The 21,965-nt window shown below is 41.9% G+C and overlaps 1 protein-coding gene across 5 annotated transcripts in view; it reads left to right on the forward strand.

The window, feature by feature from the left end:
* The window catches only part of vps54 (VPS54 subunit of GARP complex), an 88,112-nt gene extending 67,699 nt beyond the window's left edge, over positions 1–20,413 (forward strand). For 2 of the 5 annotated variants that reach the window (XM_067989522.1, XM_067989521.1), the window contains exons 19-23: positions 3,235–3,356; positions 5,407–5,487; positions 9,438–9,545; positions 18,008–18,102; positions 19,085–20,413. In XM_067989522.1, coding sequence (XP_067845623.1) covers positions 3,235–3,356; positions 5,407–5,487; positions 9,438–9,545; positions 18,008–18,102; positions 19,085–19,190 — 512 coding nt within the window. In that variant the 3' untranslated portion in view covers positions 19,191–20,413. Of the gene's footprint in view, positions 1–3,234; positions 3,357–5,406; positions 5,488–9,437; positions 9,546–12,793; positions 12,992–13,213; positions 14,078–18,007; positions 18,103–19,084 lie in introns of those variants that run through there. The other 3 variants (XR_010963724.1, XM_067989523.1, XR_010963725.1) reach the window with 3 other exon arrangements.
* Positions 20,414–21,965: the final 1,552 nt, after the last annotated feature.

Genomic DNA, 21,965 nt, shown 5'->3' on the forward strand with positions numbered 1-21,965 from the left:
GCCCCATCAGTCTACTCTCAATCATCAGCAAAGTGATGGAAGGTGTTGTCGACAGTGCTATCAAGCGGCACTTACTCACCAATAACCTGCTCACCGATGCTCAGTTTGGGTTCCGCCAGGACCACTCGGCTCCAGACCTCATTACAGCCTTGGTCCAAACATGGACAAAAGAGCTGAATTCCAGAGGTGAGGTGAGAGTGACTGCCCTTGACATCAAGGCAGCATTTGACCGAGTGTGGCACCAAGGAGCCCTAGTAAAATTGAAGTCCATGGGAATCGGGGAAAACTCTCCAGTGGCTGGAGTCATACCTAGCACAAAGGAAGATGGTAGTGGTTGTTGGAGGCCAATCATCTCAGCCCCAGGGCATTGCTGCAGGAGTTCCTCAGGGCAGTGTCCTAGGCCCAACCATCTTCAGCTGCTTCATCAATGATCTTCCCTCCATCATAAGGTCAGAAATGGGGATGTTCGCTGATGACTGCACAGTATTCAGTTCCATTCGCAACCCCTCAGATAATGAAGCAGTCCGAGCCCGCATGCAGCAAGACCTGGACAACATCCAGGCTTGGGCTCGTAAGTGGCAAGTAACATTCGTGCCAGGCAATGACCATCTCCAACAAGAGAGAGTCTAACCACCTCCCCTTGACATTCAACGGCATTACCATCGCCGAATCCCCCACCATCAACATCCTGGGGGTCACCATTGACCAGAAACTGAACTGGACCAGCCATATAAATACTGTGGCTACGAGAGCAGGTCAGAGGCTGGGTATTCTGCGGCGAGTGACTCACCTCCTGACTCCCCAAAGCCTTTCCACCATCTACAAGGCACAAGTCAGGAGTGTGATGGAATACTCTCCACTTGCCTGGATGAGTGAAGCTCCAACAACACTCGAAGCTCGACACCATCCAAGATAAAGCAGCCCGCTTGATTGGCACCCCATCCACCACCCTAAACATTCACTCCCTTCACCACCGGCGCACTGGCTGCAGTGTGCACCATCCACAGGATGCACTGCAGCAACTCGCCAAGGCTTCTTCGACAGCACCTCCCAAACCCGCGACCTCTACCACCCAGAAGGACAAGAGCAGCAGGCGCATGGGAACAACACCACCTGCACGTTCCCCTCCAAGTCACACACCATCCCGACTTGGAAATATATCGCCGTTCCTTCATCGTCGCTGGGTCAAAATCCTGGAACTCCCTTCCTAACAGCACTGTGGGAGAACCGTCACCACACGGACTGCAGCGGTTCAAGAAGGCGGCTCACCACCACCTTCTCGAGGGCAATTAGGGATGGGCAATAAATGCTGGCCTCGTCAGCGACGCCCACATCCCATGAACGAATAAAAAAAAATATTGATAAGATGGTGGAATGAGTTTTTTTTTAAAAAGGCAGATGAATTTTGATGTCAGTAAATATGAGTTGGTACATGTTGGTTTGAAAAAATAATTCTATACTTTAATTGGAGGAAAGCGGGGTGATATGGGACAGCAGAGGAATTAGGGCGTTCGTGTTCACAAGACCCAAAAACAATCCTGGAAAGGTTACTGCACAGAAGGAGGCTGTTTGGCCCATCGAGTCAGCACCAGCTCTATGCAAGAGCAATCCAGCTGGTCCCACTTTCCCCATTGCCCTGCAATGTTTTTCCTTTCAAGTACTTATCCAGTTCCCTTTTGAAGGCCATGATTGAATCTGCCTCCACCACCCCCTCGGGCAGTGCATTCCAGATCCTAAACACTCGATGTGTAAAAAAGTTTTTCCTCATGTCACCTTTGGTTCTTTTGCCAATCACCTTAAATCTGTGTCCTCTGGTCCTTGACCCTTCTGCCAATGGGAACAGTTTCTCTCTATCTACACCCTTCATGATTTTGACTATCTCTATCAAATCTCCTCGCAACCTTCTCTGTTCCAAGGAGAACAATCCCAGCTTCTCCAGTCTATCCACGTAACTGAAGTCCCTCATCCCTGGAATCATTCTAGTAAATCTCTTCTGCACCCTCCCTAAGGCCTTCACATCTTTCCTGAAGTGCGGTGCCCAGAACTGGACACAATACTCCAGTTGTGGCCGAACCAGTGTTTTATAAAGGTTCATCATGACTTCCATACTTGTGTATTCTATGCCTCTATTTATAAAGCCTAGGACCCCGTATGCTTTTTTAACCACTTTCTCAACCTGCCCTGCCACCGTCAACGATTTGTGCACATATACCCCCAGATCTCTCTGTTCCTGTACCCCTTTTAGAGATGTGCCCTCTAGTTTATATTGCCTCTCCTCATTCTTCCTACTGAAATGTATCACTTCGTATTTTTGTGTTAAATTTCATCTGCCATGTGTCCACCCATGCCACCAGCCTGTCTATATCCTCTTGAAGTCTATCACTATCCTCCTCACTGTTCACTACCCTTCCAAGTTTTGTGTCATCTGCAAATTTTGAAATTGTGCCCTGTACACCCAAGTCCAAGTCATTAATATATATCAAGAAAAGCAGTGGTCCCAGCACCGACCCCTGGGGAACACCACTGTACACCTCCCTCCAGTCCGAAGAACAACCGTTCACCACTACTCTGTTTCCTTAGCCAATTCTGTATCCATGCTGCTACTGCTCCTTTTATTCCATGGACTGCAATCTTGATGATGAGCCTACCATGTGGCACTTTATCAAACGCCTTTTGAAAGTCCATATACACCACACCAACTGCGTTGCCCTCGTCTACCCTCTCTGTTACTTCATCAAAAAACTCTCAGGTTCTGAATTAGATTAAGGGATGTTTTGAGAGGTGTTTAAAATTTATGAAGGCACAGGACAAAGGATGCAGAAACTGACTGTTTTCCTGTGATGGAAGCGTCTAAAACAAAGGGATATAGATTTAAGATTAAATGTAAAAGATTTAGGACTGAGAGCAGGAGAAAACTTTTTACGGGTTGCGAGGCTGCACAATGTGTTACTAAAGTTAGTGATTGAAGCAGAAACCATGTCAGTATTTAAGAATGGGTTACATAGGTGGTTGTAGAAAAGGGGAATGAAAGGATATGAGAACAGTGCAAGCACAAGGGATTATGATTACTGCTTTTGTAGACCTAAACACCAACACGTACTGGTTGGGTCGAACGGCCTGTCTCCATTTTATAATTTCTATGTAATTCAATGTAGCAGTCTTTTATCTCTTGATGTCCATTAAATGTTAGGCACTCTGTTAATAATTTTACATTTCTCAATTTTATCTGTGTAGCTCTTGCCTCTCGTTGTTTACAGCTTATTGTGCACTACATTCCCATAATTAGAGTGCATTTTGAAGCTCGGCTACAGCCCAAGCAATATAATATGCTGAGGCACTTTGACCACATCACTAAGGTAAAATTGTTCAACATCTTCTAAATTGTAATATGTTAACCATGAGCTTTAAGTTGGATTGGAACTAGTTACACAAATGTTTTAAAAGTTACTAACTACTTGATGAGTGGGATTTGTTGAAAACTTGTTTATCCCTAGTTTTCATTTACAAAGACTCTTACATAAGAGCATAAGAAAAATCAAGGACCTTTTGTGCCATCCCTCTGGTACCCTCACTTTCTCATCAAGTATCCAATTGTATTTTGAATGTATGTAATGTTTTTGTCTCTATCCGGCAGACTGTTACAAACATGTACCACTCTGAGCAAAGAAGTTCTTCCTGATACCCATTTTAAATTTGGTTTCCACTCATCTAAATTTTTGTCCTCTGGTCCTACTTCTCTGGTTTATTTTGGAATAATAGTCATTATTAAAATTTATCTTTATATACCATTTAATATTTATATGCTTAGATGAGGTCTCTTCTTAACCACTTTCTTTCTGGACTGTAGAGCTAGTTCTCCAATCTTTCCTTATAAGTCAATCCCCTTACACTTGGGATCAGTCTTGTTACTCTTCCCTGTACCCTTTCCAATGTGTGTGTAAATATCCTTGTTACAGAGTGATGTCAAGAACTGAACACTCTGCTCCAAGTGTAATTTGACTAATACATTGTAAAGCTGTGGCATAATTTTAGTAGACTTGTGTTCTACTGTTCTGTCTATATATACCAGTGTGCTGTTTTTTAATTGTTTTATCACATTGTGCATGGGAAATAATGTATCCTGGTTCCCTTGAGTCTCCCTATGCTAATTCAGTACCATTCTTTGTATACTTATGACACATTTTATTGATCTATGTACAGTACTGAAATGTGTAGGTTGTACTGGTTGCCAGCCTTCAGAGTGAAGAAGGCACAAAGAAAGAAAGATATGCCATTCATCTGCCTAGTTGTGTAACCAACTTAAATTATTTTGCATAACTCTAGTTGACAAAAGTTAACATGCATTAAGCATTTGTAGACTAAAATCGCAGTAATTAATGGGCTTAGGTCTAGATATGATTTACTTCTAGTGGGGTCCTTGACACATTGGGTCAAAAAGCAGCCTTGTACCAAATACATTTGTTCTGATTCTATTGCCTCACTTGCAGTAAGGCATATCCAGTTTATATTTGGTTAATTGAAGCCTTCCATCATTATAAAATCACTGTCTTTTACTTACAACATATTGTATGAACAAAGGGTATTAGTATTCTGTCGCAGAATTCCGTTACTAACCCTGGCCTCCACCTGCTGCTTGTTTGCAGCTGGCTGTTTCATTTCGGGTCTTCCTCTGGAATGTTCACCTTTCTTAGTTTCTGGTTTCTGGTGAACTTAAAAAGCCACCCGTCTGCCTCCTGCCTTTTCTGTCCTGGGAGGGCATCCTATAAAGTCCATATAAAATTATTTGCTGAAAAGGATATAAAATTAATCTTTTTGGTTTGGAGTTAGGAGATTGTCAGTCGGGTCAAAAAGAACTACAATGGGAAACAAAGAATCAGACAAAGCAAAAGGTGCTGAGAGAAACCACGAAGGTTTGGGGAACAGAGAAAGAGAAACATCACTTTCGTATTGTCTTTTTTCCAAGTTCACTAGAGCTGGACAGTAATTAGCCTTTGGGCAGTTGTGATATGTTCCCCTTTGGAATCAGGTGGAAGCATTAATCCTGCTTTGTTTGTGAGATTAGGTTCTGTTGCTGCAGTATTTTAGACCAGTTTCTGATAAATGTGCTGAAGGGGGAAATTATTTGTTTCTTTCCTCCCCCTGCATATTCTCATTCATATTCTCTCTCTCTTTCTTCCCCATCCCTTTGTTAAGGAAGTTTAGATGCAAACAGTGAACACGCAGTTATTAAAGGCAGCTGGATGTTAAAATTCAGCCATTTTAAATTACCCAAATCCAGACCAGAACAGGTATTTAAAGCCTTTCTGAGCACAGCAAAAACTTTGCCTATCATTGAAAGTCAAGCCTACGTAGCTGGTTTGTGCTTGTTTGTATGTGAAATAAATGCAGTATTTTCTTCTTTTAAAGGATTATAATGACCATATCACTGAAATCCTGGCAAAGCTTGTTGCAATCATGGATGGTCTCTGTGACAAAACGTTGTCGAAGGTAAAATGAGAAGCTTTGGCTTTCTGGATATATTGTAGTGTCCAGGAGACCTGCTGCATGACAAAGCAGCCCGCTTGATTGGCACCCCATCCACCACCCTAAACATTCACTCCCTTCACCACCGGCGCACAGTGGCTGCAGTGTGTACCATCCACAGGATGCACTGCAGCAACTCGCCTAGGCTTCTTCGACAGCACCTCCCAAACCTGCGACCTCTACCACCTAGAAGGACAAGGACAAGGGCAGCAGGCACATGGGAACAACACCACCTGCACGTTCCCCTCCAAGTCACACACCATCCCGACTTGGAAATATATCGCCGTTCCTTCATCGTCGCTGGGTCAAAATCCTGGAACTCCCATCCTAGCAGCACTGTGGGAGAACCTTCACCACACGGACTGCAGCGGTTCAAGAAGGCGGCTCACCACCACCTTCTCAAGGGGCAATTAGGGATGGGCAATAAATGCCAGCCTCGCCAGCGACGCCCACATCCCATGAATGAGTTTTTTTAAAAAGGGAGACCACATCAACTTCAAATCATTCTAAGTTGATATTTTTTAATCCAAATGATAAATTTAGTTTTATTAGAGAAATAGAGATGTGCATCTATATCTCTTGGGGGGAAATCAGCAATGAAATTATAGCCGCACGTGGTATTTAATATGTTATTTCCTTCCTCAGCTGAAAGGACAGGCTGGAGATCTGATTCCAGACCCCGACCACTACTATTGTTTGGTTGGTAGGTCAGCGAGCGTTCATTGTGACTCCAATTTTCCTTCCTCTCGTGGGGAGGAATCTGTGCTCTCCTCTGCAATCCCTTCATAGAATCATAGAAGTTTACAACATGGAAACAGGCCCTTCGGCCCAACATGTCCATGTCGCCCAGTTTATACCACTAAGCTAGTCCCAATTGCCAGCACTTGGCCCATATCCCTCTATACCCATCTTACCCATGTAACTGTCCAAATGCTTTTTAAAAGACAAAATTGTACCCGCCTCTACTACTGCCTCTGGCAGCTCGTTCCAGACACTCACCACCCTTTGAGTGAAAAAATTGCCCCTCTGGACCCTTTTGTATCTCTCCCCTCTCACCTTAAATCTATGCCCCCTCGTTATAGACTCCCCTACCTTTGGGAAAAGATTTTGACTATCTACCTTATCTGTGCCCCTCATTATTTTATAGACTTGTATAAGATCACCCCTAAACCTCCTACTCTCCAGGGGAAAAAAGTCCCAGTCTATCTAACCTCTCCCTATAAGTCAAACCATCAAGTCCCGGCAGCATCCTAGTAAATCTTTTCTGCACTCTTTCTAGTTTAATAATATCCTTTCTATAATAGGGTGACCAGAACTGTACACAGTATTCCAAGTGTGGCCTTACTAATGTCTTGTACAACTTCAACAAGACATCCCAACTCCTGTATTCAATGTTCTGACCAATGAAACCAAGCAAGCTGAATGCCTTCTTCACCACCCTATCCACCTGTGACTCCACTTTCAAGGAGCTATGAACCTGTACTCCCAGATCTCTTTGTTCTATAACTCTCCCCAACGCCCTACCATTAACGGAGTAGGTCCTGGCCCGATTCGATCTCCCAAAATGCATCACCTCACATTTATCTAAATTAAACTCCATCTGCCATTCATCGGCCCACTGGCCCAATTTATCAAGATCCCGTTGCAATCCTAGATAACCTTCTTCACTGTCCACAATGCCACCAATCTTGGTGTCATCTGCAAACTTACTAACCATGCCTCCTAAATTCTCATCCAAATCATTAATATAAATAACAAATAACAGCGGACCCAGCACCGATCCCTGAGGCACACCGCTGGTCACAGGCCTCCAGTTTGAAAAACAACCCTCTACAACCACCCTCTGTCTTCTGTCGTCAAGCCAATGTTGTATCCAATTGGCTACCTCACCTTGGATCCCGTGAGATTTAACCTTATGTAACAACCTACCATGCGGTACCTTGTCAAAGGCTTTGCTAAAGTCCATGTAGACCACGTCTACTGCACAGCCCTCATCTATCTTCTTGGTTACCCCTTCAAAAAACTCAATCAAATTCGTGAGACATGATTTTCCTCTCACAAAACCATGCTGACTGTTCCTAATTAGTCCCTGCCTCTCCAAATGCCCGTAGATCCTGTCTCTCAGAATACCCTCTAACAACTTACCCACGACAGATGTCAGGCTCACCGGTCTGTAGTTCCCAGGCTTTTCCCTGCCGCCCTTCTTAAACAAAGGCACAACATTTGCTACCCTCCAATCTTCAGGCACCTCACCTGTAGCGGTGGATGATTCAAATATCTCTGCTAGGGGACCCGCAATTTCCTCCCTAACCTCCCATAACGTCCTGGGATACATTTCATCAGGTCCCGGAGATTTATCTACCTTGATGCGCGTTAAGACTTCCAGCACCTCCCTCTCTGTAATATGTACACTCCTCAAGACATCACTATTTATTTCCCCAAGTTCCCTAACATCCATGCCTTTCTCAACCTTCAGTTGGGATTGAGAATTCTCCATTTGGGGAATCAGACATACATAAACCATTATGTGATGCAGTGCATTGGGTTTGTAAACTGCCTTGTGGAGAGCATAATTTTAATATACATTGTCCATGAAATATCCCCTGCACATCAAAGGTGGAGATGACTGGCCAGAGAAGGGAAAACTGGATTTTGAGAGGGAGGTAACAGGTAGTTTTTTTTCCAAGGATGGAAAATAATTTGGAGGTGGTTTGGGCTGTCGGTTGTGTGGAAAGTGGGAGATAAGAATGTGGTGTGAGATCCGTGTCAGAGAGAAAGAACTCTAGCGGCCTTGATGTCCATTGTGATATTGAGATTCGGGGGGGGGTGCCATGGTGTGGGTAAGGGGCGTTTATTATTATTTGTTCTTGAAATGTGGACAACACTGGCAAGGTCTTATTTATTGGCCATCCCTAGTTGACCAGAGAAGCTGGTGATGAGTCTTCTGCTTGAGCAGCTGCAGCCCTCAATGTGGAAGGTGAGGTTGAGGGAAGTGAGGAGGGCAAGAAGTCAATGAAGACCAACGACTGGGGGTTAGGATGGGGTTTGAAATTGCTGAGGATAAGGAGTAGTTTGGTACGGAGACTGAGGGCAAATGAGCAAGAGATTTCAGTGAGGAAAATACCCAGTGGCTCAGATGGATGGTAGATGAAGTTTGTGAAGAAGAGCTGGGCAGAGTGGTGATTTTCTATTGCTCTGAGCCTGGCTGTGGACTGTCACAGTATCTATCTTTGAGAAGATGTTGTTTTTTACTACAGTATGATTAAGCAGGGAGTTTTTTGCTGCAACGTGATTGAATGCAGGAATTTGTGATGGAATGTGGCTGTGGAGTGAACTGAATAATGAAAGTATAAAATAACCAAGTTAGTAAGAAAATGGAAAAAAAGCAAAGACACTTCTCTGCTGTGACTGTTGTTAGTGCGTCGACTTCCTTCTCCCAGTAATGATGTGGAGATGCCGGTGATGGACTGGGGTGGACAAATGTAAGGAATCTTACAACACCAGGTTATAGTCCAACAGTTTTATTTGAAAATCACAAGCTTTCGGAGATTATCTCCTTCATCACTCACCTGACGAAGGAGATAATCTCCGAAAGCTTGTGATTTTCAAATAAAACTGTTGGACTATAACCTGGTGTTGTAAGATTCCTTACATTCTTCCAGTAATGAGGAGGAAGGAAGTTGACACACTAACAACTGTCACAGCAAAGAGCCACATAGACATGACAGTCATGACAAACAGGAGAATTATTGAAGGGTAACATACTGGCAACACTGATTATTATTTCTTGATCCCAAAACTGAGAGTTTAAAATGCAGTTACTTAGCTTTAATTTCATGGTCTTGCGTTGTTGTAGAGCGGTAAGTGCCCTTTAAGCTGTAAAAGTTACAGTTCACCTTTTGTCTTGCCTACAGTATGAAGTGAAAGCACCAGTGCCCTCTGCCTGCTTCAGAAACGTCTGCAAACAAACAGCTAAAATGCATGAAGCTATACATGATCTTTTACCTGAGGAACAAACACAGGTGAGCATTGTTATATTTTTTTTTAAAGTGTCTGATTTAAAATGGAAAACTTAAAATCGCAGCAGCCCACAAAATGTTCATTTCCTGCTTACCAAAAGAAATAAGGCTTATTAATCAGTAAATTATTGGTATGCATAATTTAATAAGTGCTATGTTTTCTTTATATTGATTCCGTAGTCCATTTTGAATGCCAAAAATAAATGCAGTTTTACTTTTCCTAATAAACATGTGAAGCAGCAGTGATAGTTCAGTGGGTAAAAGCACCTCCTGGTGTACTGAGCCATAGAGGCCATGAAACCCTGGGCTCAATTGCTGAGATATGGATCTTAACCAGGCTGGTAACTGGTCCCAGAGCAAGGTAAGAGAAAAATCAGCCAGGGTTCCTGCATCTGACTATATCCAGTGATCGATGCTGGGAGATTCTAAATTGAAGACAGGATTAGACTTGGCTGTGGTGCTCCCTGTGCAGAGACTCGCTGACTAGGCTGACACATCAACCAGCACTTGGATTAAATGCCAGAGGGTGACCAGCACACGTGGAACTGTATCTAACACCAGTCATTACCTACTGGCGATGAGGAAAAGAAGATAGTTGAATTGAGTGCTGGGGAATACAACAAACGGCAGATGTTGGCATTTGCATATAATGTGTACAACAAAATATGATCTGACTGCCACCAGTAAATTGAAGGCAATTTTACTTTAATGGGGGATGTTGTTAACTGAAGGTACAATGTTCTGTCATAAACAGCACTCAAACATAAATGGTGCCACCTCTGAAGTTCTGATTAGAATTTGAGGTATTGTATGATGTGACATTAAAATAGTACTAGGACTCACTAAAGACATGGGTGATGAACTGACCTGAGGGGAGAGGATATGGTCAAGCTATTTGGATGGTGTTCTGGCAGTAAATAACATCACTTCTTATCCAAGCAGGAGGGTTTAAATTTCTGCAAATCAGCAGCTGATGCCCCTTTTGCCTTACAGATCTTTTGGTATCTAGTCTCTGGGGACCATCACGATCTCTGCATCACTGTTCCCAATTTATATTTATTATCTGGTGGTGTTCTCTGTAGGCCCGTTGGAGGCCCATGCAGAAAATACTTGTGGCACTAGCTCTGTTGTGTTCAATAGCACAGCTTAGGAAGCAGCTAATTCAATGGCAGCTGACAGACTGCAACTCCAGTGTTGGCAGAACTCCTAAACTTTGTACCCTTTATATTTGCGAGTGCTCTTGCCAGCTGGAGAACAGCGTTTCTTTAATTGACTGGACTCCCGTGAGGTAAACCCACCTCTTAATTTACCAATGGGGGAAAATTAAGAAACTCAATTGAATCTTAGTTGTAATTATTCAAATTACTACCTTATATATTCTAACCATGCTGCTGGTGGTAAAGGCACAATTTACAATCCAGGAGGAGGCATTGGTGGCCACACTTCTCTGAGCTATAATTATTTATTACAGTCCCCACTGCTTACAGCGGGCACGTTGGTGTAAATAAAAACCGATCAGTGCCCAATGTTTGAGACCCACAGCAGAACATGTGAAGTTTAAACCATGCAAACTTAAAACACTAATGTATTTTCATTCATCCTCATGCATCCTGTTATGGCCAGATCTGTGCTCCTTTCTACAAATATGGTCAGGCTTTTGTATCGCACGAGGCCCTAGTGATTCTTTTAGATGTCTTAATCCCTGATGTCTTTGTTTCTGCGACCATATAACTCCAGTGTAACACGAAGTAGATTGTCACAGAAATCCCCAGTGCATAAAAAAAATGAACATCACGCAGATAGAGGGGTGTTGAGGTGATGTGTAAATACAGGGAATTAATGAGGTGTGAAGAACTTACTGAACTGCCTAAAATACGTTTTAACGCTTAATACATTTTAAGCGGCGCCTTTGTAATGAACTCCTGTGGTACTGGGAAATGGTTAGCGCTATTTGCCCCAGAACATAAGTAGTAGAAGCAGGAATCGGCCATACGGCCCCTCAAGCCTTCTCCGCCATTCAATCGGATCATGGCTGATCTTCGACCTCAACTCCACTTTCCCGCCTGATCCCCATATCCCTTGATTTCCCCTAGAGTCCAAAAATCTATCCATCTCAGTCTTGAATATTCAATGACTCAGCATTCACAGCCCTCTGGGGTAGAGAATTCCAAAGATTCAGAACCCTCTGAGTGAAGAAATTCCTCCTCATCTCAGTCTTGAATGGCCGACCCCTTATCCTGAGACTATGCCCCCTAGTTCTAGACTCTCCAGCCAGGGGAAACAACCTCTCAGCATCTACCCTGTCAAGCCCCCTCAGAATCTTATATGTTTCAATGAGATCAACTCTCATTCTTCTAAACTCCAGAGAGTATAGGCCCATTCTACTCAACCTCTCCTCATAGGACAACCCTCTCATCCCAGGAATTAATCTAGTGAACCTTTGGTGCACCGCCTCTAGGGCAAGTATATCCTTCCTTCGGTAAGGAGACCAAGACTGTACGCAGTATTCCAGGTGTGGTCTCACCAAAGCCCTGTACAACTGTAGTAAGACTTCCTTACTCTTGTACTCCAACCCCCTTGCAATAAAGGCCAACATGCCATTTGCTTTCCTAATTGTCTGCTGTACCTGCATACTAACTTTTTGTGTTTCTTGTACGAGGACACCCAAGTCTCTGAGCACCAACATTTAATAGTTTCTCACCATTTAAAAAATATTCTGTGTTTGTATTCTTCCAACCAAAGTGAATAACCTCACATTTCCCCACATTATACTCCATCTGCCACCTTCTTACCCACTCACTTAACCTGTCGATATCCCTTTGCAGACTCTGTGTCCTCCTCACAGCTTACTTTCCCACCTAGCTTTGTAGCGTCAGAAAACTTGGATACATTGCACTCGGTCCCTTCATCTAAGTCAATAATATAGATTGTAAATAGCTGAGGCCCAAGCACTGATCCTTGCGGCCCCCACTAGTTACAGACTGCCAACCTGAAAATGACCCGTTTATCCCCTATTCTATGTTTTCTGCCCTTTAACCAATCCTCTATCCATGATAATATATACAATATAGGAGGCTGCCCGTGATAAGTGTTGTGTAAGTGGGGGGACTGTATTGTCGAACAGTTATGCATTTACTGAGATGCAAGGTTTGAACAGCAGACCTCTACCCATGCCTGAAGGAAAGTCACTACACATTAGGCCATGTTAGCTGAAGTTGAGTAAAATTGCCAAACTTCGTTGAACCTCACAGGATTGCAAATGAAGAATTAGCCTGAAAAGCAAAAGATTTTAATGCGCAACGGTCAAAAGGACATTAGAGGCACAGTCCCCCAAAGGAAACTCTAACATGGCTGCAGGACAAGTTTGCAATATTATCCAAAATCATTCAATTTCCAAACCTCTGGTAAGTTGAAATTCCATTTTCTCTTTCTATGTAATCTCCCAGTATAGTTTGTGTATTTTAAATAAAGTAAGCTTTAAAAGTACTGTGTATCAATGTAACTTGGTCACTAATTTACGTGCAAACTTCCTTCTGTGCAGAGTTTATAGCTGCAGATCAGTTACATGTGTGAGTAGCTTTCAAAATTGTGCCTGCAGCTGAATGTCTACAGGTTCAGTGCAAGTGTTCTCGTAACTAAAAGTTTGCAAACTGTCTTTTTTGTCTCCACAGATAAGTCGTCATCCTCCAGCTCAATTTACTCCACTGCAAACACCACAATCATTTCTAAAGGTAGCAACAATGCACCAGGGAATCTCAGATCTTTGAGAGGTTTTCACTGACTGACAATGGGACTTATCAGTCATAAGAGGCTGATATCAGCCTTCTGCTATTCTCCTTCCTCCTCTTTGCACTGCTCCCACCCCTCCCAAAATAAACATGCCAGAGCTTTGCTAAGAACGGTATGTGTGCTGCAGCATGCCATGGACCAAATCCATGATTACATGCAACCTGAAAGCACTGACTTAGATCATGGTTATGCAAATTGGACTGGACGCAGTTCGAGCAGATTGGCTCTTTGGCTGACCTTCTCCGCACTCGTGTCAGACCCCATGCCTCCTTGTGAGTTGTAGCCATTCAGAGCTCCTCCAGAAACCCTTCTGCAGGGAGGTGGGGCTGAGCCCAACACCCACTTTATTGAATATATGTATTTGTGATCAGCAGTGGACACATCAGTAAGGAGAAGGACAAGAAAGAAGAGGATTAAACCACATGGCACATCCTTCACCAATCACATTCTCAAACCTTAGCCACTTTCCTTAAATCTATAAAGTTAAAAACAGAAACCACCTTAAACTTTCCTCAAATACATGTATTCTAACAGCAATATGGCAATTTTACTATTTGATTATCACTTTTTTTATCTTTTGTAGATATCTGTGCACTTAAATGAAATAATGGCTAACATTACACTGACCCTATTTGCTTTGTACAGCTCTATTCAGTGGCACATACTACTCCAGAATCTAATGGAGGGATCTAATTTTTTTAAACAATAGTATTTTATTTAATACTTTGTAACAATCGGAGTAAAAGCTGTCATTTTCACTTGTGTCTCCAGTTTTGTATTTTATTCAAATCAGCTTTTCAAACCCACTTCGTGTGTAAAATTTGACTTCAGCATATTGGCTGTTCACCCTCCTGGGTGAAAATGCAACATTCACTCAATTTTGGCATTCTTTTCTCTTGCCAACATTAAAATATCCATGTGAAGAGTGTCCTGATGGTTGTAAAAAGGCAACTTATGTCCTCTAGATGTCTATTCATGTGTATCCATTCAGTAACTGTCAGATAATACCTTCCTATAATTCAGTAGAGATTTTTTAAGGATATAAAGCATTGTTCGGTATATTCTGTTTGTGAATCCACAATTAAGATCTGTCCCGCTCGTCGTCATTAACTGTAGACGAGTATGCCATTTAATGTATCGGAAATTGCAGTATAGCTAAAGTGAATTGATTCTCCCCACGCCCTATTTTTCTGCCAGTTTTTCTATTCCTGAAGGCTGGAATACAGTTCTGTGGGTGACAGACCCTCCAGTACCTCGCCCAGGTGGTCATTATGATGGTCTCAAGGCTGAGATCGATAGATTTTTGGACTCTCGGATATGGGGATCGGGCGGGAAAGTGGAGTCGAGGTCAAAGATCAGCCATGATCTTATTGAATGGCGGAGCAGGCTCGAGGGGCCGGATGGCCTACTCCTGCTCCTATTTCTTATGCTCTTCATTGTGAGACTTGAGTGTCAGTAAGCTATTTGACTACAGAAGACATCAGAGCAAAGTCTAATCCTCTGTTCACCAACATCTGCACATTCACGTTTCCAAAACTTCCACTAATAGTGATCAAGAGTGGGAAGCTTAGCCAATTTTACCCTAATTCCAGGGCTCTGTGACCAATTCCACCAGCTCTGTGCTGCCTCAGCTTAGCCCAGTATAGACTGGGAACAAAGCCTAAATCATCCTGGTTTGTTACTGGATAGAATATTGAGCCAGCCGTGGAGCCTGCCAGATTGATGTTTTTAATCCACTTGCACTAGAATTTTATTGTCTTATTGAATCTGCCGTGACTGCACTTTTACATCTGGATGGACATTATCCGCACTGTATTGGGTGAGCATTAAATTGACTACTAGATGAATAATCCCTTTAATGTTCAAATGCCTGCATCCAAAAAGTTTTACATTGATTTACTTTACTACATACATAAAATATTAAGATATCTTTTGTGACTGTTCCTCCGGCAGTTTTTGTTTCCTCAATGTACTGCCTGGTGTGGCACTGAGATGCAAGGAAGATCCCAGATGTGATTCCTAACCTCTGGTGAATTAGCTAAGCTGGTCGAGAGCTGTGGATATTACACCTGGGTTCAACTGACAATCTCTGGTCCTAATTCTTGTCTAGCTAGAGCGGGGATGGTGAGGGCCCGTGCGGGAGGGGCTGGCCTGTACAGGGCGAGGGCATGTGTGGGGGAGGCGGAAGAGAAGGAGTGTGTCTGTGTGGGTATGGAACAGGATCAGGCTGCATTGTGATGCCCACTAATCTAGAATAGCCTGGGCTAATATGAAAAATGGCCATTTTGATTTGGGCTGTGGAACCGATGAGCGAATCAATGTTTTGAGGAGAGGAACAAAATTATTTTGTGCAAAAAAAAATATAAGTTCAACAAGTGTAATAAAATGAAATCTCTTAGCATTTTCAGAATTTTGTTTGCATACCAAATCTCATCCCTAATTGAGACCCTAGAGTAAATACCAAGTCTGATGTGATTTCACAAGCAAATGATCACTTATTAACCCTTAAGCTGCTGAAACATTCTAGGAATTTTCTCTCTTGGTCAGCTGGTTTGTAACTTTACAACTCTTGAACCATGTTGGGGGAGAAAAAAAACTCACTGATGTTACAATGATAAAGCTACTCTGACATCAGGAATAGCTTTATTACTGTAACATTAATTCTAAATTAATCACCTAAATGGTAAGGATTTAAGCACTCACCAGTTATGTTTTCCTTTTATTTTCTCTTCCCTATTCTTTCCCTTTTTTAAATTCAAACTTTTCTCTTTCTAAAGTGCTCTCCCCTGCCTTTTTGTCCCTTTATAGCTCCCTATTTTTTTTACAACTTCAGTTTCTTTAACTTGCTTTTCATCCTCTGCCTCTGTTCCCACAGCAGCTCTTTGAAAGATTGTTATTTGGCTCACCACCCTTTCAGGTAATGCAGTCCAGATGATCATAACTTGCTGCGTAAATAAATTTCTCCTCATATCCCCCCTGGATTTTTTGCCAGTTATCTTAAACTGAGGAAGTACTGCTGGATCTAGTAATGGGAAATTAACCAGAACGGATCAGAGAAGTAAGCATCTAGGTAATAGCGATCACAACATAATAAGGTTTAAAATAAAAATTGAGACGGGCACAAGTAAGACAAAGACCAAAGTAATATGTTGGGGATAAGAATGAAACTAGGGAAAATAAACTGGAAAAATTTACTGACAAACGAAGAAATAGAACAGCAGTGGGAAACATTTAAAATGGTGATTGAGTCCAGGAGAAATATATCCCACGAAAAAGCACAAACAAACCAGTCAGTGATAGCACACCATGGATTAATAAAGAAATAAAGGCAAAATTGAAACTAAAGAAAAAGGCATACACTAAGTATATAGACAACAAAAGGGAATACTAAAAGGTAGGAAAGAAGTCAAAAAAACAATTAGGAAAGTAAAGAGAAGCTACAAAATTAAATCAAGGAATATAAAAAGAATAAAGTATTCTACAGACACAAATAACAAAAGAAAAATCAGAATAGGGATAGGGCCACTAAGGGACACATGATGGTGAATCAGTGAAATGGCAGAAATATTGAATATTTACTTTGCCTCTGTATTTGAGAAGGTGGTGGTGAGCCGCTGCCTTGAACCGCTGCAGTCCGTGTGGTGAAGGTTCTCCCACAGTGCTGTTAGGAAAGGAGTTCCAGAATTTTGACCCAGCGACGATGAAGGAACGGCGATATATTTCCAAGTCGGGATGGTGTGTGACTTGGAGGGGAACGTGCAGGTGGTGGTGTTCCCATGTGCCTGCTGCCCTTGTCCTTCTAAGTGGTAGATGTCATGGGTTTGGGAGGTGCTGCTGAAGAAGCCTTTGCTTCTGGTCTAAGAACAACTCCAGTCTCTCCACATAAGTGAAGTCCCTCATCCCTGGTACCATTCTAGTAAATCTCTTCTGCACCCTCTCTCAGGCCTTGACATCCTTCCTAAAGTGTGGTGCCCAGAATTGAACACAATACTCCAGCTGCGGCGTAACCAGTGTTTTATAAAGGTTTAGCATAACTTCCTTGCTTTTGTACTCTGTGCCTCTATTTATAAAGCCCAGGATCCCATATGCTTTTTTATGGCCTTCTCAACTTGTCCTGCCACCTTCGAAGATTTGTGTATGTGCAAACCGAACTAAGAGGAGTGCTATAAAGTACATTTTTATTTGTTCATATGGAGATTTTTTTATCTCAATGTATCGAGACGGAATAGGATTATTTTATAGGGAAGAAACGGACAGTAATAGATTATGAATCTCAAAGCCATGTTGGATTTAGCAACCAATTCAAACAAATATTGTACCTCAGTGGTACTAATAATTGAGGTTGTATTACCAATTGAGTGTAGAATCACACCTCGCTGGGGGAAGGGATGCTAGCTACTACCATGGGTTTCTTGCCCCTCCTCCCCTGGGCCATTCAGTAAAACCCATTATCATGTTGACCTGAAGATTATGGCATTGGTGTTAACCACATCACTGTACTTTTATGAACTGCAAAGGTCGGTTTAGGGAGGAACTGACTCATCCAAAGTATCACTGTGGGAATTTGCAAGTATGTCCAATGGCTGCGACTTTATCTTCTGCAAGAGACTTAACTTTGCACTCTTGGGGAAAAAAAACGCAATCTAACAGCGTAACACTTTTTTTTTCTTCCCCAGATGTTGTTCTTGAGAATCAATTCTAGCTTTAAAATTCACCTGAAGAGACAGCTGACCCGTTTAAATGTTGTGAACGACGGAGGACCTTTGCATGGGTTTGTGCATTTATGTTGGCTTACAATGTGTCGCGATACTGCGGGTTTAGTCCGATATGTTCAGTCTAGGAACTAAAACAGACCATAAATGAGTCTGAAACAGGCTGCTGACAGAAATTGCAGTTGAGCTGAATTTCTTTTTTTGTGCAAATCAAATGTGGGCCAGAGTTGTACCTTTTCTTGTCAAAACACAGGAGCCTCTTTAACTAAATGACTGGTTTGGAATTTGATCGTCATGTATCCGCATTGTAAACTTTATCGCATTGTAAATTCACCTCCTGCCAAACCAAGCACAAGTCTTTCATCTTCCTGCTTTCATCCAGAATGGAATGTTCCATTTTAACATTCCACCCCACCCAACATTAACCAAACCTTTTGAGAGCTGATGGCCGTAGGACTCGAACAACAATTTAAATGAGGCATGCATCCCACCTGCACCTAAACGCTATCCTTACTAATGGGTTACATTAGTTATCAGTGCACTTGAAACTGTGTTGTGTCTGCACCGATAACCCCTACAGGAAATCTCTGGTCACTGGTAGCTATGCTGCAATAATACGAAGCAGGGTGTTTTTAAATATCTAGCTTCTAATGTTTCTTTGTAGGTTTAGCAATTGAATACTGGGACATCTGTTCAAATCTGCTTCAGCTGTTTGTTGAACTATGCTAGTCACATTGTGAAATGGTAAATAGGAAAGTTTACTGTCTCTATTGAATTACAAGGTAATGTATTTCTGTGGTCATAGTAACTTCTCAGCAGGGTAGACTTAAGAATTAATAATTGGCATAGAAGTATACCCTTAATTTTTTTCTGTAACCCAAAATGTAGCAGGATAAACATTGGCCACTGAGAGGGAGTAGGGGGCAGAGAGAAGAGTTATTCTGAGATGTATTGAATCATGTATTAGCTGCAACAGTCATTCATACCCACGTATACTGAAAAGATGGGTAAGCCTAATCAGACAATCCATTTTATTTGCAGGCTTGTTGCATCAGATCTAGCTTTCTACACTGGAAACATCCACGCCTTAAAAGGCCTTGAGCATTTGGACCTTAACATGACAGAAATCTGGGAACAGAAGAGGTGACACCCTGAAGAACACTGCTTTGCATGCCAGGGGGTTTTATGATGATCTCAGACCTTCACTGCCCTGTGAATCAAATATCTTAATGGCAGTCCTCCACTGAAGCAGCATCTCTGAAGACTAAATCAGGGAGTGATTTACAGTGACTGCCCTTCAGAGGGCAAGTGCTCAGCTGTTTGTTCATCATTTTTAAAACCTTTCAAACTAGGTTCAGGTTTCTGTGGACCAAAACCAGTACTGTACTTAAGCTTTGGCTTTACTGGAAGACTGTATGTAGCACTAAAGGATGCTTTGCATCTGATTATTTGTATGTTAAACCTCATGTGCAATCATAACACTATGTTAAAAAAAAATACAGGCATTGCTAATAATGGTACAGTTTATAAAATACCTTTTAAACGGTTGTAAATTCTTGCAACATTAACAATTCATAAAAATGGATTGGTTGTTTCTTATCCATGGGGGGGATGCTAATAATCTAGGAGCTTTATTTTTTTACAGACCTTTCTATGAATTTTAAAAATCTTTTGGAGTGCTGGTTGCATATAAGATGTACATTTTCCTGTACCCCACAGCTCGCTGATCAGCCCAGACTTTAAAATCTAAGTGTTTCAGGATTTATTTTAACTGTTATATCCTCAATCCACCTTTTGGTAAACATGGAAGTCAGCAATTAGATGTTATATTTGTAATAAAAGTTGTTTGTTTTCTAGATGGGGTGGGGAACAATTTTTCTTTTGCCATTGCAAATATGGCAGATTCTAGTTTCTTTTCTGAAGTACATGCTATGGGGAAGCACTTTTGTGCTTAAAATGCCTCACTGGGTTTTTATGGAATGCTTTGGTTAAGAGATGGTTTTTATCAATTTCAAACATTTCGATGAATTTATGATAGATTGAGGTTAGTTTCCATCATTTGTGTGGGAGTTTTGTGCCATCAGTAATCAGTTAGTGGTGGATGTCTACAATACAGTCAAGTGCCTAAGTTTATTTCTCTTACAGTGCAAAAAGTTACAGTTTGTGCTCCCAAGAGTGAAGTCCTTATTTACTGAGTGCCTAATAACACACTGATGGCACTGAAGACTCACCTATTCTCCCTTTTGTGCTGCTATTACAATTAATTTAAAACCAAGCTTGCTGAGGGGGTTAATGATATCTAATAGTAATATCTCTCCAATCCTGATGTTTTTAAATTGAAATCTCAAAATAAAAGTTACATGGAAGTGATAGTTTTGATTATTTGCAGTTTTGTAATCAGCCATCTTTGGCTCCCACTGTAGATGTACTTGTTTGTACTCTACAGACCTCTGAGCATCTAATTGGACAGTTTTTTTTCTAAATGACATTTACATAGACAGAACCAAGGGTTACCTTTTACCCAAGTCTGCTGATGCCCATTGCTTCACCCTGTGAATGTTTAAACAATTCTTAAAAAGCAGTTAATTTTCAACTATTGGCTCATAAACACACCGGAATGAATCTGTTATCTAGATATCTGAGTCAGTAACTTAGCAGAAGTTAGACAATTACTTAGAATCGTAGAATGGTCCGTTTCTGTGCTGTAACATTCAGCCGAGTCTGTGCTGATGTTTTATCCTATTGTAATCTCACTCTCCATACCCTTTAATATCTGTTTTTAAGTGATGATCAAATTCTCTTTTTAAAATAATTTATTGTGAATTCTGCTTCAACAGTATGTGCTGGAGAATTCCATATTCCAACCACCCTCTGTGTCAAGGGATTTTTTTTCCTAAACTCCCCTTTAATTTTTTGTGAATTTATCTTAAATTTGTGCCCTTTCCTTACAGTCTCACCACTCAGTAGAAATAATCATTCACTATTTACCTTATCATTACTCTTCATAATCTTGAAAACCTTTTATCAGGTCATTCGTCCCCTTAAACTTCTCATCTCTAGTGAAAAAAGCCACAACTTCTCAAGTCTCTTCATAACTCACCTCTGGTAATATCCTAATGAATCTACACTGCACCTTTTCCATTGCTTTTGTATCCTTTCTATAATAGAGGTTCCCAGGCTTGGGTGGTTGGGTGGGTGGGGAAACGTCCTGAAGGGGCATGAGGACCGCCTGGCCAAGAACGTGAGCCACCAATGCAGCCTCACGTGGCCAGAAGAGGTGTAATATTGTCCGATTTCAGCACTATGGGGGATGTTTGATTCCCTGCTGATTTCTAGAAGCGGACATATGAATTATCAGAGCTGCTTCTAGTACATCGTAACTGGTTACTATTGCACTAGAAGCAACTCTGATAGGTCCAATATCTGCTTCTAGAAATCGGTAGGCATTCAAATATCTGATGTCGTGCCATAATGGACCTCCTGGCTATGTAAGGTGGCATCAGTTAAAGTGAAAGACATTTCAATGGCATCTGATTGCTGCATGAAAGCTGAGTTGCTTGAAGCAGTGGCTATTTGAGGCACTCAATCCCTAAATGACGGAAGGCAGGATGACCATTTTGAACTTTTTTTCCCCCCCAGTTTTTGAAACTCATAGGTTAAGGCACGGAAAGAGGCCATTCGACCCATCAAGTCCATGCCGGCTCTATGCTAGAGCAATCCAGCTAGTCCCACACCCTTGCCCTTTCCCCGTAGCCCTGCAAATTTTTTCCTTTCAAGTACTTATCCAGTTCCCTTTTGAAAGCCATGATTGAATCTACCTCCACCACCCCCTCAGCCAGTGCATTCCAGATTCTAATCACTCGCTGTCACCTTTGTTTCTTTTGCCAATCACCTTAAATCTATGTCCTCTGGTTCTTGACCC

Source organism: Heptranchias perlo, chromosome 8 (assembly GCF_035084215.1).
Source record: "Heptranchias perlo isolate sHepPer1 chromosome 8, sHepPer1.hap1, whole genome shotgun sequence".
Lineage (NCBI taxonomy): Eukaryota > Metazoa > Chordata > Chondrichthyes > Hexanchiformes > Hexanchidae > Heptranchias > Heptranchias perlo.